The 19389-nt window shown below is 42.6% G+C and overlaps 1 protein-coding gene across 1 annotated transcript; it reads left to right on the top strand.

Annotated features, from left to right (window-relative positions):
- The first annotated feature begins 1162 nt into the window (after positions 1-1162).
- Positions 1163-3402, top strand: LOC119262391 (NLR family CARD domain-containing protein 3-like). The gene is made up of 4 exons (XM_037534206.1): positions 1163-1690; positions 2013-2099; positions 2252-2419; positions 2937-3402. Exons 1-4 carry the CDS (start codon positions 1284-1286, stop codon positions 3253-3255), a joined length of 981 nt encoding a protein of 326 aa, XP_037390103.1. The 5' UTR covers positions 1163-1283; the 3' UTR covers positions 3256-3402.
- The last annotated feature ends 15987 nt before the right edge of the window (positions 3403-19389 follow it).

Genomic DNA, 19389 nt, shown 5'->3' with positions numbered 1-19389 from the left:
TTACCGATCGGCCCTTCTTCCAACACTTTCTTTCAGTGTAAATAGTTAAGATAGTATAGGATTGGATAGCACAAATTTTGATAGGTGTGAATTAATATAAAATAGTGTAAGACACAGTGCGAGATGAAGACCTGACATGAAGTTATACTTTTTATGTATGTGACACAGTCCATCATCTCTTCTCATCTGTGTCTGCAGGGATTCCTGCTCGCCATATTTAGGCTACGGAGCTCATTCAACTGATGGTGACTATCGTTTCACCATCTATTAGGAAACTCCAGTCAGTCCAGTAGTGTGGTGACTGTGCTGGACTGACTGGCCTGTAAGTACATGATTTACTCAATCAGCTACTTCTTATCTGACTTCTTTCCCTATTAAAATGTCTTTATAGATCTGAATGGTACTTTCAGTGTTTCTGATTTCATATTTCTTTCTTTCCTCCCTCTTTCTGTCTGTACATATGTGTGATGGAGTTCCCTTTATTACTTTCAGCCGCATCAACGCAGAGTCACCATCAAGACCAGGAGAAGGACCGGCTTGTATACTGATAAATAAAAAGATGAAGATAAGACTTTTCTAAAAGTGAAACATTAAACTCTGCAGGGCGGGATTACTCCACGACTAGCAACAACAAAAATGAGCTGTACCCTTTCCCACCTTACTTATCCTCCCTTCTTCCAACACTTTCTTTTAATGTAAATACCTAAGATAGTATAAGATTACATAACACAAATTATGACAGTGTGATTTAATATAAAATATTGGAAAATATAAAAAAGACACAGTACGAGATGAAGAGCTGAGTTGAACTTATACTTTTTCTGTGCATGACAGGGTCCATCATCTCTTATTGTCTGTGTCTGCAGAGCTACTCATGATTTTTAAGTTACGGAGCTCTTTCCAGTGATGTTGACCATCATTTCACCGTCTATTAGGAACTCCAGTCAGTCCAGTAGTGTGGTGACTCTGCTGGACTGACTGGCCTGTAAGTACATTATTCACTTATTCAACTATTACTTATCTTACTGCTTTCCATATTAAAATGCCTTTATGGACCTGAACAGCATTTTAAGTGATCCTGGTTCCATATTTCTCTCTTTCCGCCCTCTTTCTAGGTTTCTAGAAAGTTAAATATATGATATGAGATGAAAAGCTGAATCCTGACAGGACTTGATTACTGGTGTTTTGGAGAACTTCGACCACCGGCTGAGAACCCTCCCCTCACTCTCAACCCTTTGCCTGCTGGAGATGATCTAGAGTGTCCTCGTGTGGAGAACCTGCAGATGTTTACCCGATTCTTTTCTGGGCTGTTGAGGGCTCGGCTCTCAAGGCTACTAGAGGGGATGGTGGAAAACAGTTTTGGGGGTGATGATGGGGAATTGCCCTACCAGCTTGGTGATTGGTTTCAGTGCCAGTTTAAAAACAGGAATCTCCCCAATCAGATGACTCTGAACCTCCTCCACTGCCTGATGGAGCTGCACTTGCAGGAGACCACCGGCAGGGCAGCACCAGAGATTAGCAGGCTGAACCTGTTTAAGATGAAGCTGAGTGTGGTGGACTGTGCCGCTGTGCATTATGTACTGCAGTTCTCTAAACACCTCCTGAAGGAGCTAAACCTTGGCTACTCCAACATCGGTAACAAGGGCTTCAGCCGGCTCGGGCCAATCCTTCATCGCTGCGAGTCACTGTAGTGAGTGTATTTGGAGAATTCTCCAAAAAATATAACTCATTTCATTTCAACAAAAGTGCCCAGTAAATGGCTGGTGTTTCAAATAAAGTGACCAGTGAATGGCAGGTTTTTCTAATAAAGGGAGCAGTGAATGGCAGGTGTTTCTAATGAGCTGGCAAGTAAATTGTAGATGTTTCTAATAAATTGGCCAGTGAGTCATAGGTGTTTCTATTAAAGTGGCCAGTGAGTGGTACATGTTTCTAATAAAGTGACCAGTTAGCAGAAGCACAAGGTGTGGATTTTAAATAATGTGGAGATGTAATGTTCTGTGTTTTCCCTCCAGCATACGCTACAATTGCTTGGGGACAGATGCTGCAATCTTGGAGTCCACAGTTCTGAAGTCGGAGGACTGTCAGGTGAAAAAGCTCTTGTAAGTACACCTGTGTTGAGTTCCATAATTGATCCACTCAAGCAGAAACACTCACATTTGTGAGTATATTAGCTCTATATTGAGTTGGAATGTAATGGTACAATCAATCACTTATCTGGAGCCTGCGTTGTTCCTGTTATGTTCTTATCCAGCATGTGTGGGAATAAGTTGGGTCCAGAGGGTGCTCGGGTGTTGTGGGAAGCACTAGAACACAACAACAGTGTGGAAGAGGTTTATCTGGACATCACCGGCATCACAGAGTCAGGCACGGAGAACCTGGTCCAGTGCCTCAGCAAGAACACAGCACTGAAGAGTTTAACGTAAGACAGAGAGAGTGTGAGAGAACCCATGGTAGCATAATAATTTAACAACACCTTCCTCACATCCAGTTCCAGTTTCAGACTGCAAGCCTTTATGAAAGAAATTGATTAATTGTGTCTGATGAGTTTGGAAAAGTAAACATACTGTGGCCATTCAAGACAGTAACTTCCTTTCTGCAGTTCACATTTCATATCACTGTTGTTGGAAGAAAATCTTGTATCTCCAAAATGGTAACTTTACAGGAGAAGGAAAAAAACATACTTTACTTTTAATGTAAGCAGTGGCCCATTCACCATGAAATTTATATACAATGTAAAGGACAACAGGCTTTTTTAAATTATATCAAAAACTGAAAGATGGGGTTAATTGGTTAAATGTAATTATTCTGCCTTCTCTGGTTTCTTTCTCTTTGCTTCTGCTATTGTTCTGTCTTTTTAAAGGCAGTGAAACAATAGATTCCATGCCGCCCCCTACACTTCCTGTAGCGTAGTGTGACATGATCTTGTGTTCTTGCAGTGTTGTGGGGAATGACCTTGGCGAGGTTGGCTGGGAGCGGCTAAGGGACCTGGGCCGGGTGAGGCCGGACCTCCGCATCATCAGCCACTTCGTGGATGACTTGGGGCTGCTGGAGGCCTACCTGGGCTGGGTGGAGGAGATGCGGGCAGACCATGACCAGATGGAGTCAGTGAAGAACGCAGATGCTCTCCAGTCTGTCCTGAAAGGCCTGTGGCTCAGCGAAGGAACCGGAGAGAACACAGTCAAAGCCAAAGAACTGGAGACCAAAATCCTGCAGCTGCTGGAGAACAGTGAACTGTCAGCATTGAGCGCAAAATGAGGAAACTACAAACTGAATTAACATTTCAGTCAAACTAATTTACATGGAAAAAAGAAATGACACAAGACAAAGGTTTCACTATCATTGTCAATTTGTACATGTGTATATTTTTTGTATCTGCAGCAGAAATAAACAAGTACAATTACACTATTGCAATAATTTCATTATTTCATCCATCCATCCATTTTCTAAGCCGCTTCTCCGTCAGGGTCGCGGGGGGTGCTGGAGCCTATCCCAGCAGTCTTCGGGCGGAAGGCAGGATACACCCTGGACAGGTCGCCAGTTCATTATTTCATATCCATAAAAATTACATCTATCTATCTATCTATCTATCTATCTATCTATGTATATACAATTTCAGAAGTTTGGAATCACTTTCCACTGTAATAAATTTTTTTTAACATTTTTGTTATTTTATAGACAATAATTACTTATATAGTGTGGACTTAAATATCACTATTCATCAAAAGGTATTTTTAGAAGTTTTATTAATTTCTGTGAATTCTGTTATCCATCCATCCATCCATCCATCCATCCATCCATCCATCCATCTTCTAAGATGCTTATCTTTCTGGGCTGGGGACAGGCTGGTGGAGCCTTCCCCAGCGTTCATCGGGCAGAAGTCATGAAACACCCTAGACAGGTCACCCATCCATCACAGGACAGACACATAAATATATCCAATGAATTCTGTTCCAAAATATTCATTATATTTCCATTATATTAGTATTAACTCACCCATACAAATTGAATTCAGCTGTTCCAATCACTTCCCTGGCCACCGGTGTATAAAACCAAGCACCTAGGCCTGCAGACTGCTTCTACAAATTTGTGAAATAATGTGTAATTCTCAGGAGCTCAGTGAATTGCAGCATGTCACCGTGATAGGATGACACCAGTAGTCGTGAAATTTCCTCGCTACTAAATATTCCACAGTTAACTGTTAGTGATATTATAACAAAGTGGAAGCGATTGGGAATGACGGCAACTCAGCCATGAGCAGTGGGCCACGTAAAAAACGACTGTAGTAGGCCACGTAAAAAGAGTGAGGTCAGCGGATGCTGAGGCGCATAGTGTGCAGAGGTCGCCAACTTTCTGCAGACTCAATCACTGCAGACCTCCAAACTTCATGTGGCCTTCAGATCAGCTCAAGAACAGCGTAGAGAGCTTCATGGAACAGGTTTCCATGGCCAAGCAGCTGCATCCAAGCCTTACATCACCAAGCGCAATGCATCATGGAACGGGTTTCCAATGCGCAATGCAAAGTGTCGAATGCAGTGGTGTAAAGTGGCGCAACTGGACTCTAGAGCAGTGGAGATGTGTTCTCTGGAGTGATGAATCGTGCTTCTCCGTCTGGCAATCCGATGGACGAGTCTGGGTTTGGCGGTTGCCAGGAGAACAGTACTTGTCTGACTGCATTGTTCCAAGTGTAAAATTTGGTGGAGGGGTGATTATGGTGTGGGGTTGTTTGTCAGAAGCTGGGCTTGGCCCCTTAGTTAGAAGAAAGGCAAAAAATTCCCATGAACACACACCTAAGCCTTGTGGAAAGCCTTGCCAGAAGAGTTGAAGCTGTTATAGCTGCAAAGGGTGGGCCGACATCATATTAAACCCTATGGATTAAGAATGGGATGTCACCCAAGTTCATAACCGTGTGAAGGCAGACAAACAAATACTTTTGGCAATATAGTGTAAACATATAGAAATAAATGTACTGCAACCCTCGACATATGATGAATTCTGGATATTGATTCTTGATTCCTGAGGCTCTTCAATGTTCCCCATAACAGACCCAGGCAACAAATGTACACTGCACCTGATTAGGACCAAATGTAGCGCTGCATCCAGTCAATATCCACAAAGTAGAGCTGGCCCAGTGTCTTTTTGCACAGCGGCCCAACCCCGGAACTGATCCGTTTTATGGATCTGCGCCAAAACAGATTAAAAAACGGCCCAGATGAGCAAAGAACAGCAATACATCTGGCCCTGAATTGGGGCAGGTCTAAATATTATCTTTATATCTGGCCCAAATGTGGCACGGATCCAGTTCAGAAAAGGTCCAAGCTCAAGTTGATATAAGCAACTGTCTCTGGAACGGATCCGGCCCTGACTTGTTGCATGTGCACCGGCTCTATTCCAGAGTCAGCAACAGCTCCATATCCCACATAATTATTCATAAATCATTAATGAATATTTTCAAAAAAGGGAAATTCAAAAAGGGAAACATAAAACCAAATACCTCAAAAAAGGTTTATTGAATGTCATTACTTTTTCAACACAGCATCTTTTGAAAAATTAGCAACAATACAATGCCAGTACTGAGGAGTAGACTTATCAGCAAAAAATCCTGCCCTTAAAGAAGCAATAATTAGCTGATTTGTTTTCAAAATAGGTTACAGGCCAGACAAAGTGTGATCCATAACCACCCCTATGAGGACAACAAAGCAGGACTTGTGTACCCTGCCCGGATCAGGGTTACCGGGGCCCCACCCTGGAGCCAGGCCTGGGGGAGGGGCTCGCCAGCGAGCGTCTGGTGGCCGGGCATTCACTCATGGTGCCCGGCCGGTCCCAGCCCGAAGGAGCTACATGAGTCCCCCCTCCCATCGACCCACCACCGATGGGGGGGGCAGTAGTAGGGGTGCGGTGCATTGTGGTTCGGGCAGTGTCCGAAGGCGTGGGCCTTGGCGTTCTGATCCTCGGTTGCTGAAATTTGTTTTTTGGAACTTGGAACGTTACCTCACTGGCGGGGAAGGAGCCCGAGTTGGTGCGCGAGGTTGAGAGATACCGGCTAGATATAGTCGGGCTCACCTCAACACACAGCTTGGGCTCTGGGTCCAATCTCCTTGAGAGGGGCTGGACTTTTTTCTTTTCTGGAGTTGCGCATGGTGAGAGGCGACGGGCAGGTGTGGGCTTTCTCATAGCCCCTCGACTCTGCGCCTGTATGTTGGGGTTTTCCCCGGTGGACGAGAGGGTAGCTTCCCTATGCCTTCGGGTTGGGGAACGGGTCCTGACTGTTGTCTGTGCTTATGCACCGAACAGCAGTTCAGAATACCCAGCCTTCATAGAGTCCTTGGAAGGGGTGCTTGAAAGTGCTCCTCCTGGAGACTCGATTGTCCTACTGGGGGACTTCAACGCTCACGTGGGCAATGACAGTAAGACCTGGAGGGGTGTGATTGGGAGGAATGGCCTCTCTGATCTGAACCCGAGTGGTGTTCAGTTTTTAGACTTCTGTGCAAACCACAGTTTGTCCATAACGAACACCATGTTTGAACACAAGGATGTCCATAAGTGCACATGGCACCAGGACACCCTAGGCCACAGTTCAATGATTGACTTTGTTGTCGTGTCATCGGACTTGCGGCCATGTGTACTGGACACTCGGGTAAAGAGAGGAGCTGAGCTATCAACTGATCACCACCTGGTGGTGAGTTGGATCAGGTGGTGGGGGAAGATGCCAGTCAGACCAGGCAAACCCAAACGTATAGTGAGGGTTTGCTGGGAACGTCTGGCAGAAGAACCTGTCAGATTGATCTTCAACTCACACCTCCGTCATTACTTCGACCAGATATTGGGGGAGGTGGGGGACATTGACTCAGAATGGGCCATGTTCCGCTCCTCCATTGTTGAAGCGGCTGACTGTAGCTGTGGTCGCAAGGTAGTTGGTGCCTGTCGGGGCGGTAATCCTCGAACCCGGTGGTGGACACCCCAGGTGAGAGATGCCGTCAAGCTGAAGAAGGAGTCCTACTGGACATGGTTGGCCTGTAGGACACCAGAGGCAGCTGGCAGGTATCGACAGGCCAAGCAATCTGCAGCTTCAGTCGTTGCCAAGGCAAAAACCCGGGTGTGGGAAGAGTTCGGTGAGGCCTTGGAAAGTGACTTTAAGTCGGCTCCGAAAAGATTCTGGCAAACCGTCAGGCAACTCAGAAGGGGAAAGCAGTGTGCCACTAGCACTGTATATAGTGGAGATGGTGTGCTGCTGACTTCGACTGAAGACGTCATTGGGCGGTGGAAGGAATACTTTGAGGACCTTCTCAATCCCACCAACACGTTCTCCAGTGAGGAGGCAGAGTCTGGGGACACGGGAATAGGCTTGTCCATTACTGAGGCCGAAGTCGCTAAGGTAGTTAAAAAGCTCCTTGGCGGCAGGGCTGCAGGGGTGGATGAGATCCGTCCCGAGTTCCTCAAGGCTCTGGATGTTGTGGGGCTGTCTTGGCTGACACGCCTTTTCAACATTGCGTGGACATCGGGGGTGGTGCCACTGGATTTGCAGACTGGGGTGGTGGTGCCTCTTTTTAAAAAGGGGGACCGGAGGGTGTGTTCCAACTACAGGGGAATCACACTCCTCAGCCTCCCTGGTAAGGTCTATGCAAGGGTACTGGAGAAGAGAGTCCGGCTTATAGTCAAACCTCGGATTCAGGAGGAGCAGTGCGGGTTCCGCCCTGGTCATGGAACACTGGACCAACTCTTTACCCTCTCCAGGATTCTGGAGGGTTCATGGGAGTTTGCCCAACCAGTCCACATGTGCTTTGTGGATTTGGAGAAGGCATTCGACTGTGTTCCCCGGGGTATTCTGTGGGAGGTGCTTCGGGAGTACGGGGTACATGGCTCTATGCTATGAGCCATTCAGGCCCTGTACAAACAAAGCAGGAGTTTGGTTCGCATGGCCGGCAGTAAGTCAGACTTTTTCCCAGTGAGAGTTGGACTCCGTCAGGGCTGCCCTTTGTCACCGATTCTATTCATAATTTTTATGGATAGAATTTCTAGGCGCAGTCAGGGGATGGAGGGTGTCCGGTTTGGTGACCTCAGGGTCACATCTCTGCTGTTTGCAGATGATGTGGTCCTATTGGGGACATCAGGCCGTGAACTTCAGCTTTCACTGGATCGGTTTGCAGCCGAGTGTGAAGCGGCCGGGATGAGGATCAGTACCTCAAAATCCGAGGCCATGGTTCTCACGCAGGAAAGGGTGGAGAGCCCTCTCTGGGTCGGGGATGAGCTCTTGCCTCAAGTGGAGGAGTTTAAGTATCTCGGGGTCTTGTTCACGAGTGATGGTACAAGGGAGCGGGAGATTGACAGGCGGATTGGTGCTGGGTCAGCAGTGATGCGGGCTCTTTACCGGTCTGTTGTGGTAAAGAAAGAGCTGAGCCATAAGGCAAGGCTCTCGATTTACTGGTCGATCTATGTTCCCACCCTCACCTATGGTCATGAGCTTTGGGTAATGACCGAAAGAACGAGATTGCGAATACAAGCGGCTGAAATGAGTTTCCTCCGCAAGGTGGCTGGACTCTCCCTTAGAGATAGGGTGAGAAGAAGACCCAGGACACGCTGGCGTGACTATATCGCCCAGCTGGCCTGGGAGCGCCTCGGAATCCCTCCCAGGGAGCTAGTGGAAGTGGCTGGGGAAAGGGAGGTCTGGGCTTCATTGCTCAGGATGCTGCCCCCGCGACCCGAACCCCGGAAAAGCGGAAGATGATGGATGGATGGATGGATGGATGTTTTCAATTGCAATAAATTAACATAGTGGGCGGCATGGTGGCGCAGTGGGTAGTGCTGTCCCCTCACAGAAAGGAGGGCCTGTGTTCGATTCCCCGGCCGGGTGACCGGGGTCCTCTCTGTGTGGAGTTTGCATGTTCTCCCTGTGTCTGTGTGGGTTTCCTCCCACAGTCCAATTGGACATGCTAAATTGCCCCTAGGTGTGAGTGTCTGTCTGCCCTGCAATGGACTGGTGACCTGTCCAGGGTGTATCCTGCCTTCCGCCCGAAGACTGCTGGGATAGGCTCCAGCACCCCCCCGCGACCATGACGGAGAAGCGGCTTTGAAAGTGGATGGATGGATGGATGGATCAGATGGATCATAAAACAGACTTTTCAACACTGATAGAAAACTCTGGTCATGTCATCACAATAATAAAGGGTTGTAACTGCAATGGCAATTACAATTTCAGTGTACATCAAAAAATCTAAATAATGGCTAGATTGTTGAATTACTAAAATAATCACTAGTGACAGCCCTGTTTTAAATAAAGTTATTAATATGACTGATAGAGGAACAGTTAAGAACATAGGTCGTTGCACCACCCGTTGCATGGATTTGTTAAATTTCATCAGCAGCACACTTGATTCAGTTTAATGTAGGGTTGACTGATGCAGGTGATTGCTGCTGAAATACATGATAATAATGAGTACTGGCACTACTGTACAATTAAGAGTCAAATCAGCCAATATTTGCAGCCCACAGTTCTACTGGGGTCATGAGCTCTCAAAGGGTGAGGGAAAGAAGAATGGCGTGTTGGAGGCTGGCCCTGGCGGAGGGAGGTGTAGAAGGTTGGCCCTGGTGGGGAGAGGTATAGGAGGCTGGCCCTGGCAGAGAGAGGTGTAGGAGGCTGGCCCTGGCAGGGAGAGGTGTAGGAGACTGGCCATGGCGTGGAGAGGTGTAGGAGGCTGGCCCTGGCGGGGAGAGGTGTAGGAGGCTGGCCCTGGCAGGGAGAGGTGCAGGAGGCTGGCCCTGGCAGGGAGAGGTGTAGGAGACTGGCCCTGGCGTGGAGAGGTGTAGGAGGCTGGCCCTGGCGGGGAGAGGTGTAGGAGGCTGGCCCTGGCAGGGAGAGGTGTAGGAGACTGGCCCTGGCGTGGAGAGGTGTAGGAGACTGGCCCTGGTGGGGAGAGGTGAAGGAGACTAGCCCTGGCAGGGAGAGGCATAGGAGGCTGGCCCTGGCAGGGAGGGAGTGGTGCAGGAGGCTGGCCCTGGCAGGGAGAGGTGTAGGAGACTGGCCCTGGCAGGGAGAGGTGTAGGAGACTGGCCCTGGCGGGGAGAGGTGTAGGAGACTGGCCCTGGCAGGGAGAGGTGTAGGAGACTGGCACTGGTGTGGAGAGGTGTAGGAGGCTGAGGGTTATTTTCCACACTTTGTTATTTCAGCAGTTTCAAGAAAAAAATAATTAAAAGCAACGTTACAATTTCTTTAGTGGTTGTGTTACTGTAGATTTTACAAATGCTTTTTAAGTAAAATATGATCCGACACTACAAAAAAGTAAATAAAAAAATAAGATGGTTAAACTAACGTTAGTGCTCGCACCGGCTAATACAGCTTAGCTAGCTAAGTGGTTGGGATAGTGTAGTGGTTAACACCTCTGCTTTCTACACTGTAGACTGGGGTTTAATCCCCACCTGGGTAAACACCCTACACTATACCAATAAGAGTCCTTGGGCAAGACTCCTAACACCGCCTTGGCCTACCTGTGTAAAATGATTAAATTGTAAGTCACTCTGGACAAGAGCGTCAGCCAAATGCCATAAATGTAAATGTAACGTTAGCTGGCTAGCTCCACACACCACGATATGTTAGGTTACATTTAGATTCTAGCTAATGGATGTTTCTTACATTAGTCACTCAAATTCACTTCTCTGATTTCTCTGTTTTTTTCCCCTAAAACAGGCACAAATATTAAAACTGCTCTTTTCATTTTCACATTTTCTAACAGTTGCCTCTCAGAGTCCAAGCTACCTGACTAGTTAATTAGCTAGTTAACATACACAGCCAGGTCAGGCAATGTAAGATTAAGAGTATGTCGTTATTAAACATAATTAAAGAGAAATCTCTAATGTCAATTTAGGCTGAAATTAGACAGATTGACTCACTAGCTAGTGAGTTGGCTGGATATTTTGGTTGGTGGACTATTCTCAGTCCAGCAGTGACACTGAGGCATTTAAAAACTCCAGCAACACTGCTGTGTCTGATCTACTCACTCGACCACCATGTCAGTGCTAATGTAGTGCTGAGAATGATCCACAGCCCAAATAATACCTGCTCTGTGAGGGTCCATGGGGGTCCTGAACACTGAAGAACAGGGTAAAAAGGGGCTAACAAAGTATGCAGAGAAACAGATGGACTACAGTCTGTAATTGTAGAACTACAAAGTGCACCTATGTAGTAAGTGGAGTTGATAAAATGGACAATGAGTGTAGAAACAAGGAGGTGGTCCTAATGTTATGCCTGATCAGTGTATATGTGTGGCCTTAAATTTTATTAGGTTCTGAGCACAGGGGGTAATCGTTCCTGCAGCTTTTCCACACAGACAAACTTGTAAAATTTATAGTAGGCACTGAATAATTCATAGTGGATACTGAAAAATTCATAGTGGATACTGAATAATTCATAGTAGATACTGAATACATTATAGTAGACATTGAATAATTTATAGTGAATACTGAGTAATTCATAGTGAATGCTGAATAATCCATAGTGAATAATGAATAATTCAAAGTGGATACTGAATAATTCACAGTGCATACTGAGTAATTCATAGAGAGGACTGAGTAATTCATAGTGAATACTGAATGATCCATAGTGAATATTGAATAATTCATAGAGAATACTGAATATTTCATAGAGGATTCTAAATAATTCATATTAGATACTGAATAAATTATAGTGAATACTGAGTAATTCATAGTGAATGCTGAATAATCCATAGTGAATAATGAATAATTCATAGTGGATACTGAATAATTCATAGTGCATACTGAGTAATTCATAGAGAGGACTGAGTAATTCATAGTGAATACTGAATGATCCATAGTGAATATTGAATAATTCATAGAGGATACTGAATATTTCATAGAGGATTCTAAATAATTCATATTAGATACTGAATAAATTATAGTAGACACTGAATAATTCACAGAAGATACTGAATAATTCATAGTAGATACTGAATAAATTATAGTAGACACTAAATAATTTATAGTGAATACTGAGTAATTCATAGTGAATACTGAATAATCCATAGTGAAAACTGAATAATTCATAGGGGATATTGAATAATTCATAGTAGATACTGAATAAATTCTAGCAGACACTGAATAATGTATAGTGAATACTGAGTAATTCATAGTGAATACTGAATAATCCATAGTGAATACTAAATAATTCATAGAGGATACTGAAAAATTCATAGTAGATACTGAAAAAATTATAGCAGACACTGAATAATTTATCATGAATACTGAGTAATTCATAGTAAATACTGAATATTCCATAGTGAATACAGAATAATTCATAGAGGATACTGAATAATTCATAGAGGATACTGAATAATTGACAGTAGATACTAAATAAATTATAGTAGACACTGAATAATTCATAGTGAATACTGAGTACTTAATAGTGAATACTGAATAATCCATAGTGAATACTGAATAATTCATAGTGCATACTGAGTAATTCATAGAGAATACTGAGTAATTCAAAATGAATACTGAATAATCCATAGTGAATACTAAATAATTCATAGAGGATACTGAATAATTCATAGTAGATACTGAATAAATTATAGCAGACACTGAATAATTTATAGTGAATACTGAGTAATTCATAGTAAATACTGAATATTCCATAGTGAATAATGAGTAATTCATAGAGGATGCTGAATAATTCATAGAGGATACTAAATAATTCATAGAAGATACTGAATAAATTATAGTAGATACTGAATAATTCATAGAGAATAGTGAATCATTGATAGAGGATACTGAATAATTCATAGTAGATACTGAATAAATTATAGTGAATACTAAGTAATTCATAGTGAATACTGAGTAATACATAGTGAATACTGAATAATCCATAGTGAATACTGAGTAATCCATAGAGGATACTGAATAATTGATAGTAGATACTGAATAAATTATAGTAGATACTGAATAATGTATAGTGAATACTGGGTAATTCATAGTGGATACTGAGTCATTTATAGTGGACACTGAATAATTCACAGTGCATACTGAGTAATTCATAATGGATACTGAATAAATCATAGTGAATAATGAATAATTCATGGTTGATACGAATAATTCATGGTTGATACTGAATAATTCATAGTGGATACTGAATACATTACAGTAGACACTGAATAATTTATAGTGAATACTGAGTTATTCATAGTGAATACTGAATAATCCATAGTAAATACTGAATAATTCGTAGTGGACACTGAATAATTCATAGTGCATACTGAGTAATTCCTAGTGAATACTGAGTAATTCATAGTGAATACTGAATAATCCATAGTGAATACTGAACAATTCATGGAGGATACTGAGTAATTCATAGTAGATACTGAATAATTCATGGTGGAAAGTAAATAATTCATAGCGAATACTAAATAATAGTGCGGGAGCCTATCCCAGCGGTCGTGAAGGAAATAATAAATTATTAATTTAAAATATTAATAAGCTGGAAAACAGAGAATTTTTATGGAAGCACAAAATTAGATAGTGATGATGATGATGGTGGTTGATGAAGCAGAAGCTGAAGCCACCAGTGAGCTCATGAGCAGCTCTCTGGAGGACACTGAGGAGAAATCTCTGGAAAAAATAAAAAACTAAAGCAAAGCTGATAAACAGATGTCATGATGATGCTTTCCCACCTGCCTTGTGTTTTTCTGGGCCCTCAGACCGTTTTAGTTTGGTCTGAACCAAAATAGCAGGTGTGAAAGGGGCCTCAGACCACAATCCAGATAAAAGGACTAAAATTTTACCTGATCAAACCGAACCGTGGTTTGGTCCATTTGCAGTGTGAAAACACTGTTTTTGGATGGTTCGGACTTTCAGACCACCTACAGGAAGTTCAGTCAGGCTGTCGTCACCCATTAAACAACAGAAGAAGGAAAAGAACCAGAGGAGAATAAAATGAGCCACGGTTGCTCACAGGGAGGAGTATGGGAGACAAATCCAGAACCTCTTTTTGCCATTTCTTTTTCCAAACATCTACGCAAATATCATGCCAAAATTGAAAGTGAAATGAAAAACATACATTTTCACAGAGAAAACTGTGAAAATGTTATTCTGGCATTTATATCGAGATACACAATAGTTTTCTAAGTTATACAAACCAGTATATACACAACCAGGCTTGCGTTTGGTTTAATACCTTCTCTCTGAGGCCATTTGGTCTGATGTTCAGTTTCAGCAGATCTGAGATCTTGACAGGGGTTTTTCTCGAGATTCAAGGTCGTTTAGCTTCAGGAATGATGCCGTTCTGACTCTGAGGTCTGAGGATGTCCTGAAATGTACCCTGTAGCCCTGCCTAGTGTTAAGTAACATATATTTCCAGTTGGTCAGTTTGAAAACAAAAAAGCAAAGTGGTAAATGAAAAGTAAATCTCCAGCAGGTGGTGGCGATGTTTGTTTGTTTTTGCCTTTTTATTCTGACACTTCAAGCAAGTTGATGCCAAAAACTGAATCACAAACTGTCACTTTGCTGTTGATTTATCCATTTTGCATTTTCATTTAAATTTTGTCAGATACGCAACCGATTACTATGAAAAAGAAATTAAAACATAAATATTGCATTTTGACTTTAGTTTTGACAAGTATTCTGCATTTCATGATGAAAAGCCAAAGTCAAAGTGAAGCTCAAATGACAAAAAGCAATTTTTAACTTATTTTTCTTTTTGTCACAAATTACTCAAGTGTTTATGTGAAAAATGAAATTCCTTTCAGGAACTTTTAATATGAGATGTAATATGTCTGAATTCATTCAAGATAATCTAGTGAGCATGCCCACTCCAGGTAAGGGGAAAGGACTTGCCCCAGGTGGAGGAGTTTAAGTATCTTGGGGTCTTGTTCACGAGTAATTGGAAGAGGGATTGTGAGATTGGCCGCAGGCTGGGACAGGTGGCAGCAATAATGCGGTCACTGTACCAGACTGTAGTGGTTGGAGTGAACTACCCAGCTAGTAAGGTTCACACGATGGCAGACAATGCTAATATTGTCAACCTGATTTTGGCAAATTTAGTAGTACTGTATAACTGTATCCAAAAATGGTATTTGTAATGGTATATATATATATATATATATATATATATATATATATATATATATATATATTATACCAACAACAACAATCAGTATCTTATATATTTATATATTTACAGACATAGGGAGAGAAAGACAGATGTTACTAGTAGTAATAGTAGGCTTTCTGGATGCACCACAGAGCTGCTGCCTCAGTGCTTCTCTGTGAATTAACATAATAAAAGTTAATTGCTGGCAAGAAGGAGGGGTGATGTCCTGAGGATCCTGAAATCTCAGTCATGCTAGTGTTAAAATGTCTTTATGGATCTGAATGGTACTTTCAGTGTTTCTGATTTCATATTTCTTTCTTTCCTCCCTCTTTCTGTCTGTACATATGTGTGGTGGAGTTCCAAGACTGACCTTCACTCAAGAAGCTCTTTATTACTTTCAGCCGCATCAACACAGAGTCACCATCAAGACCAGGAGAAGGACCATCATCAACTTCCTTTCTGTCCTGCATCTCTCTGCCCCTCGGTTTCTCACCACATCGGGCAAAAATGCTTTTTTATAAGGCACGCGCGTCATAAACGCACGCGCATCATAAAGGCACACACCTCATGAACGGCACGTGCATCATAAACAGTAGTAAATGGAGCAAAATCGGACATGTGGAGAGATGAGCTGCAGAGATGTGAACCACAAAAAACTAACTCAGCATGAGAGCAACAGGTCAGTCAGAAACAAATGCGCCTCGAATCACATGACCGTGCTAACACAGAGCCAGGCGGCTATATCCGTCGGTCAGAAAGTCGTCTCGGTAACCGAGAGATGACCAGCGGTGTTTTTCAAACCTTTGTATCGAGCGGACTTCATCAACGTCGATCATTTCGGCGTTTGCCTACAGAAAAGCTCCCTGCTTGTGCTAGCTAGCTTAGCCTGGTGCAGAAGCTAGCGCCTTAAACGAAGCGCAGAGGTGTTGTTCCTCCATCCTTCCGTTTGTGCTCGCTGTTTAAATGCTTCTAAACTGATCTCATTTAAATTAATAAATATAAAATAGACTCAAAGTGCTTTGCCACAGGTTTTATTGTCTATGTATGATATGTAGGATATGGAGCTCATTCCAGAGATGTTGACCCATCCCACCTTAGTTAACTCTTTTAATGTAAATACCCGAGATAGTTTAATATTACATAATTGCGCAAATTATGTCAGTATGATTTAATCTAAAATATTAGAGCTGAATTGAAGTTATACTTTTTTGTGTATATGACACTGCCCATCATTTCTTCTTGTCTGTGTCTGCAGGGATTCCTGCTCGTCATATGAGACACATTCCAGTGATGTTGACTATTGTTTCACCATCTATTAGGAAACTCCAGTCAGTCCAGTAGTGTGGTGAATCTGCTGTAAGTACATGATTTACTCAATCAGCTACTTCTTATCTGACTTCTTTCCACATTAAAATATCTTTATGGATCTGAATGGTACTTTCAGTGGTTCTGATTCCATATTTCTTCCTTTCCTCCTCTTTCTGTTTGTACGATTGTGTGATGGAGCTCCAAGACTGAAACTCACCCAGGAAGCTCTTTATTACCATCAGCCGCATCAGGTCTGAATCATATTTTGGACCAGGAGGAGGACCAGCTCTTAAATTGTCATGATAAGTGATGAAGTAAGATGATGCTTTTTCAGAAGTAAAAACATTAAACTGTGGAGGGAGGGGCTACTCCATGACCAGGACCGACAAACAATGAGCGACAAACTCTCCCACCTTACCGATCGGCCCTTCTTCCAACACTTTCTTTCAGTGTAAATAGTTAAGATAGTATAGGATTGGATAGCACAAATTTTGATAGGTGTGAATTAATATAAAATAGTGTAAGACACAGTGCGAGATGAAGACCTGACATGAAGTTATACTTTTTATGTATGTGACACAGTCCATCATCTCTTCTCATCTGTGTCTGCAGGGATTCCTGCTCGCCATATTTAGGCTACGGAGCTCATTCAACTGATGGTGACTATCGTTTCACCATCTATTAGGAAACTCCAGTCAGTCCAGTAGTGTGGTGACTGTGCTGGACTGACTGGCCTGTAAGTACATGATTTACTCAATCAGCTACTTCTTATCTGACTTCTTTCCCTATTAAAATGTCTTTATAGATCTGAATGGTACTTTCAGTGTTTCTGATTTCATATTTCTTTCTTTCCTCCCTCTTTCTGTCTGTACATATGTGTGATGGAGTTCCCTTTATTACTTTCAGCCGCATCAACGCAGAGTCACCATCAAGACCAGGAGAAGGACCGGCTTGTATACTGATAAATAAAAAGATGAAGATAAGACTTTTCTAAAAGTGAAAACATTAAACTCTGCAGGGCGGGATTACTCCACGACTAGCAACAACAAAAATGAGCTGTACCCTTTCCCACCTTACTTATCCTCCCTTCTTCCAACACTTTCTTTTAATGTAAATACCTAAGATAGTATAAGATTACATAACACAAATTATGACAGTGTGATTTAATATAAAATATTGGAAAATATAAAAAAGACACAGTACGAGATGAAGAGCTGAGTTGAACTTATACTTTTTCTGTGCATGACAGGGTCCATCATCTCTTATTGTCTGTGTCTGCAGAGCTACTCATGATTTTTAAGTTACGGAGCTCTTTCCAGTGATGTTGACCATCATTTCACCGTCTATTAGGAAACTCCAGTCAGTCCAGTAGTGTGGTGACTCTGCTGGACTGACTGGCCTGTAAGTACATTATTCACTTATTCAACTATTACTTATCTTACTGCTTTCCATATTAAAATGCCTTTATGGACCTGAACAGCATTTTAAGTGATCCTGGTTCCATATTTCTCTCTTTCCGCCCTCTTTCTAGGTTTCTAGAAAGTTAAATATATGATATGAGATGAAAAGCTGATTTGAAGCTAAATTTCCTTTGGGATCAATAAAGTATCTATCTATCTATCTATCTATCTATCTATCTATCTGTCTATCTGTCTATCTGTCTGTCTGTCTGTCTGTCTATCTATCTATCTATCTATCTATCTGTCTATCTGTCTGTCTATCTGTCTATCTATCTATCTGTCTGTCTGTCTGTCTATCTATCTATCTGTCTGTCTGTCTATCTATCTATCTATCTATCTATCTATCTATCTATCTATCTATCTATCTATCACATTTTGTGTATGTGACACAGTCCATCATCTCTTCTTGTCTGTGTCTGCAGGGATTCCTGCCCGCAATATTTAGGCTACGGAGCTCATTCCACTGATGTTGGCCATCATTTAACCATCTATTAGGAATCTCCAGTCAGTCCAGTAGTGTGGTGACTCTGCTGGACAGACTGGCCTGTAAGTACATGATTTACTCAAACAGTTATTTCTTATCTGACTGCTTTCCCTATTAACACTAGAATGACTAAAGCTACGAAAATTTTCGTAAGCCCCCATGTAGCCCACTCCCCTGCTGTGAAGCGATTAATGCCTCTTGTCTTGGTAATGATAAGGAATGCGTTGGAAGCACCAAGCCCCATGCTCACAGAAAGCTCCTACAGCTCCCAAAGCACCTAACGTGACAAAACTGCAAGGTGAACTTGAAGTTACAACCCGAGTTATATGTTATCGATTCTACAGCGCGACGGAAAAATTTGTAGAATCTTGTTTCAGAAGTTATAATTAAAGGGCGCGTAATAGCGACGGATAGAGCAGTGGCGATTTCTCTAAGACTGCAAGGGAAGCTCAGCTTTCCCTAAAATGTCAAACATTAAATGGTCAAATATGTACAGTTCTGTTAACATTTCATTGACTACAAATGCGTTAGAATACGTAAATCCTGAAGACGAGTTCGTTCAGAATCAGCTACTTATCACGTAGCATCAATGCATTTGCCCATAGAAGCTGAGCGTCTTAAACTCGCCGGTCATTGGATAAATGCCATGATTTTGTCCCGCCCCCGGACGCTGAGCGTCTCTGGGGGTGAATGGAGCTGTGAGTGGGCGGGTCTGGACGCGGAGCTTCTGCAAGATCATTCGATCATTCGAAAGGTTGAATCCCGTTTTGATTGACAGATATTTTGACCTATTAACATCGAAAGACAAACTGCAACCCATTTCTTGGTGTTTGCTTGGTGAAATTGCTTGACCATTTCCATTGTTCATTGTGTGAATGTAACACACTCATAGTATTTCCTTGTTTCAGTTTAACATAATTTCAACATTTCCTTGTTGGAGTTTAATTTCGTTTCGTTAGTTCGTTCAGTCAGTCGTTCATACTGTTGAGCCAAAAGGCGGAGCTCTCTGTTTACCAGTCGGTCTACATCCCGACTCTCACCTATGGTCA

Source organism: Pygocentrus nattereri, chromosome 24, assembly GCF_015220715.1.
Source record: "Pygocentrus nattereri isolate fPygNat1 chromosome 24, fPygNat1.pri, whole genome shotgun sequence".
NCBI classification, from domain to species: Eukaryota; Metazoa; Chordata; class Actinopteri; order Characiformes; family Serrasalmidae; genus Pygocentrus; species Pygocentrus nattereri.
This window is presented reverse-complemented; position numbering and strand designations above follow the sequence as displayed.

Coding starts and splice junctions, on each gene's coding strand:
- LOC119262391 (XM_037534206.1), top strand. CDS start 1,284: ATGTTTACCCGATTCTTTTCTGGGCTGTTGAGGGCTCGGCTCTCAAGG. Junction 2,100..2,251: donor TGTCAGGTGAAAAAGCTCTT/GTAAGTACACCT, acceptor GTTCTTATCCAG/CATGTGTGGGAATAAGTTGG. Junction 2,420..2,936: donor ACAGCACTGAAGAGTTTAAC/GTAAGACAGAGA, acceptor GTGTTCTTGCAG/TGTTGTGGGGAATGACCTTG.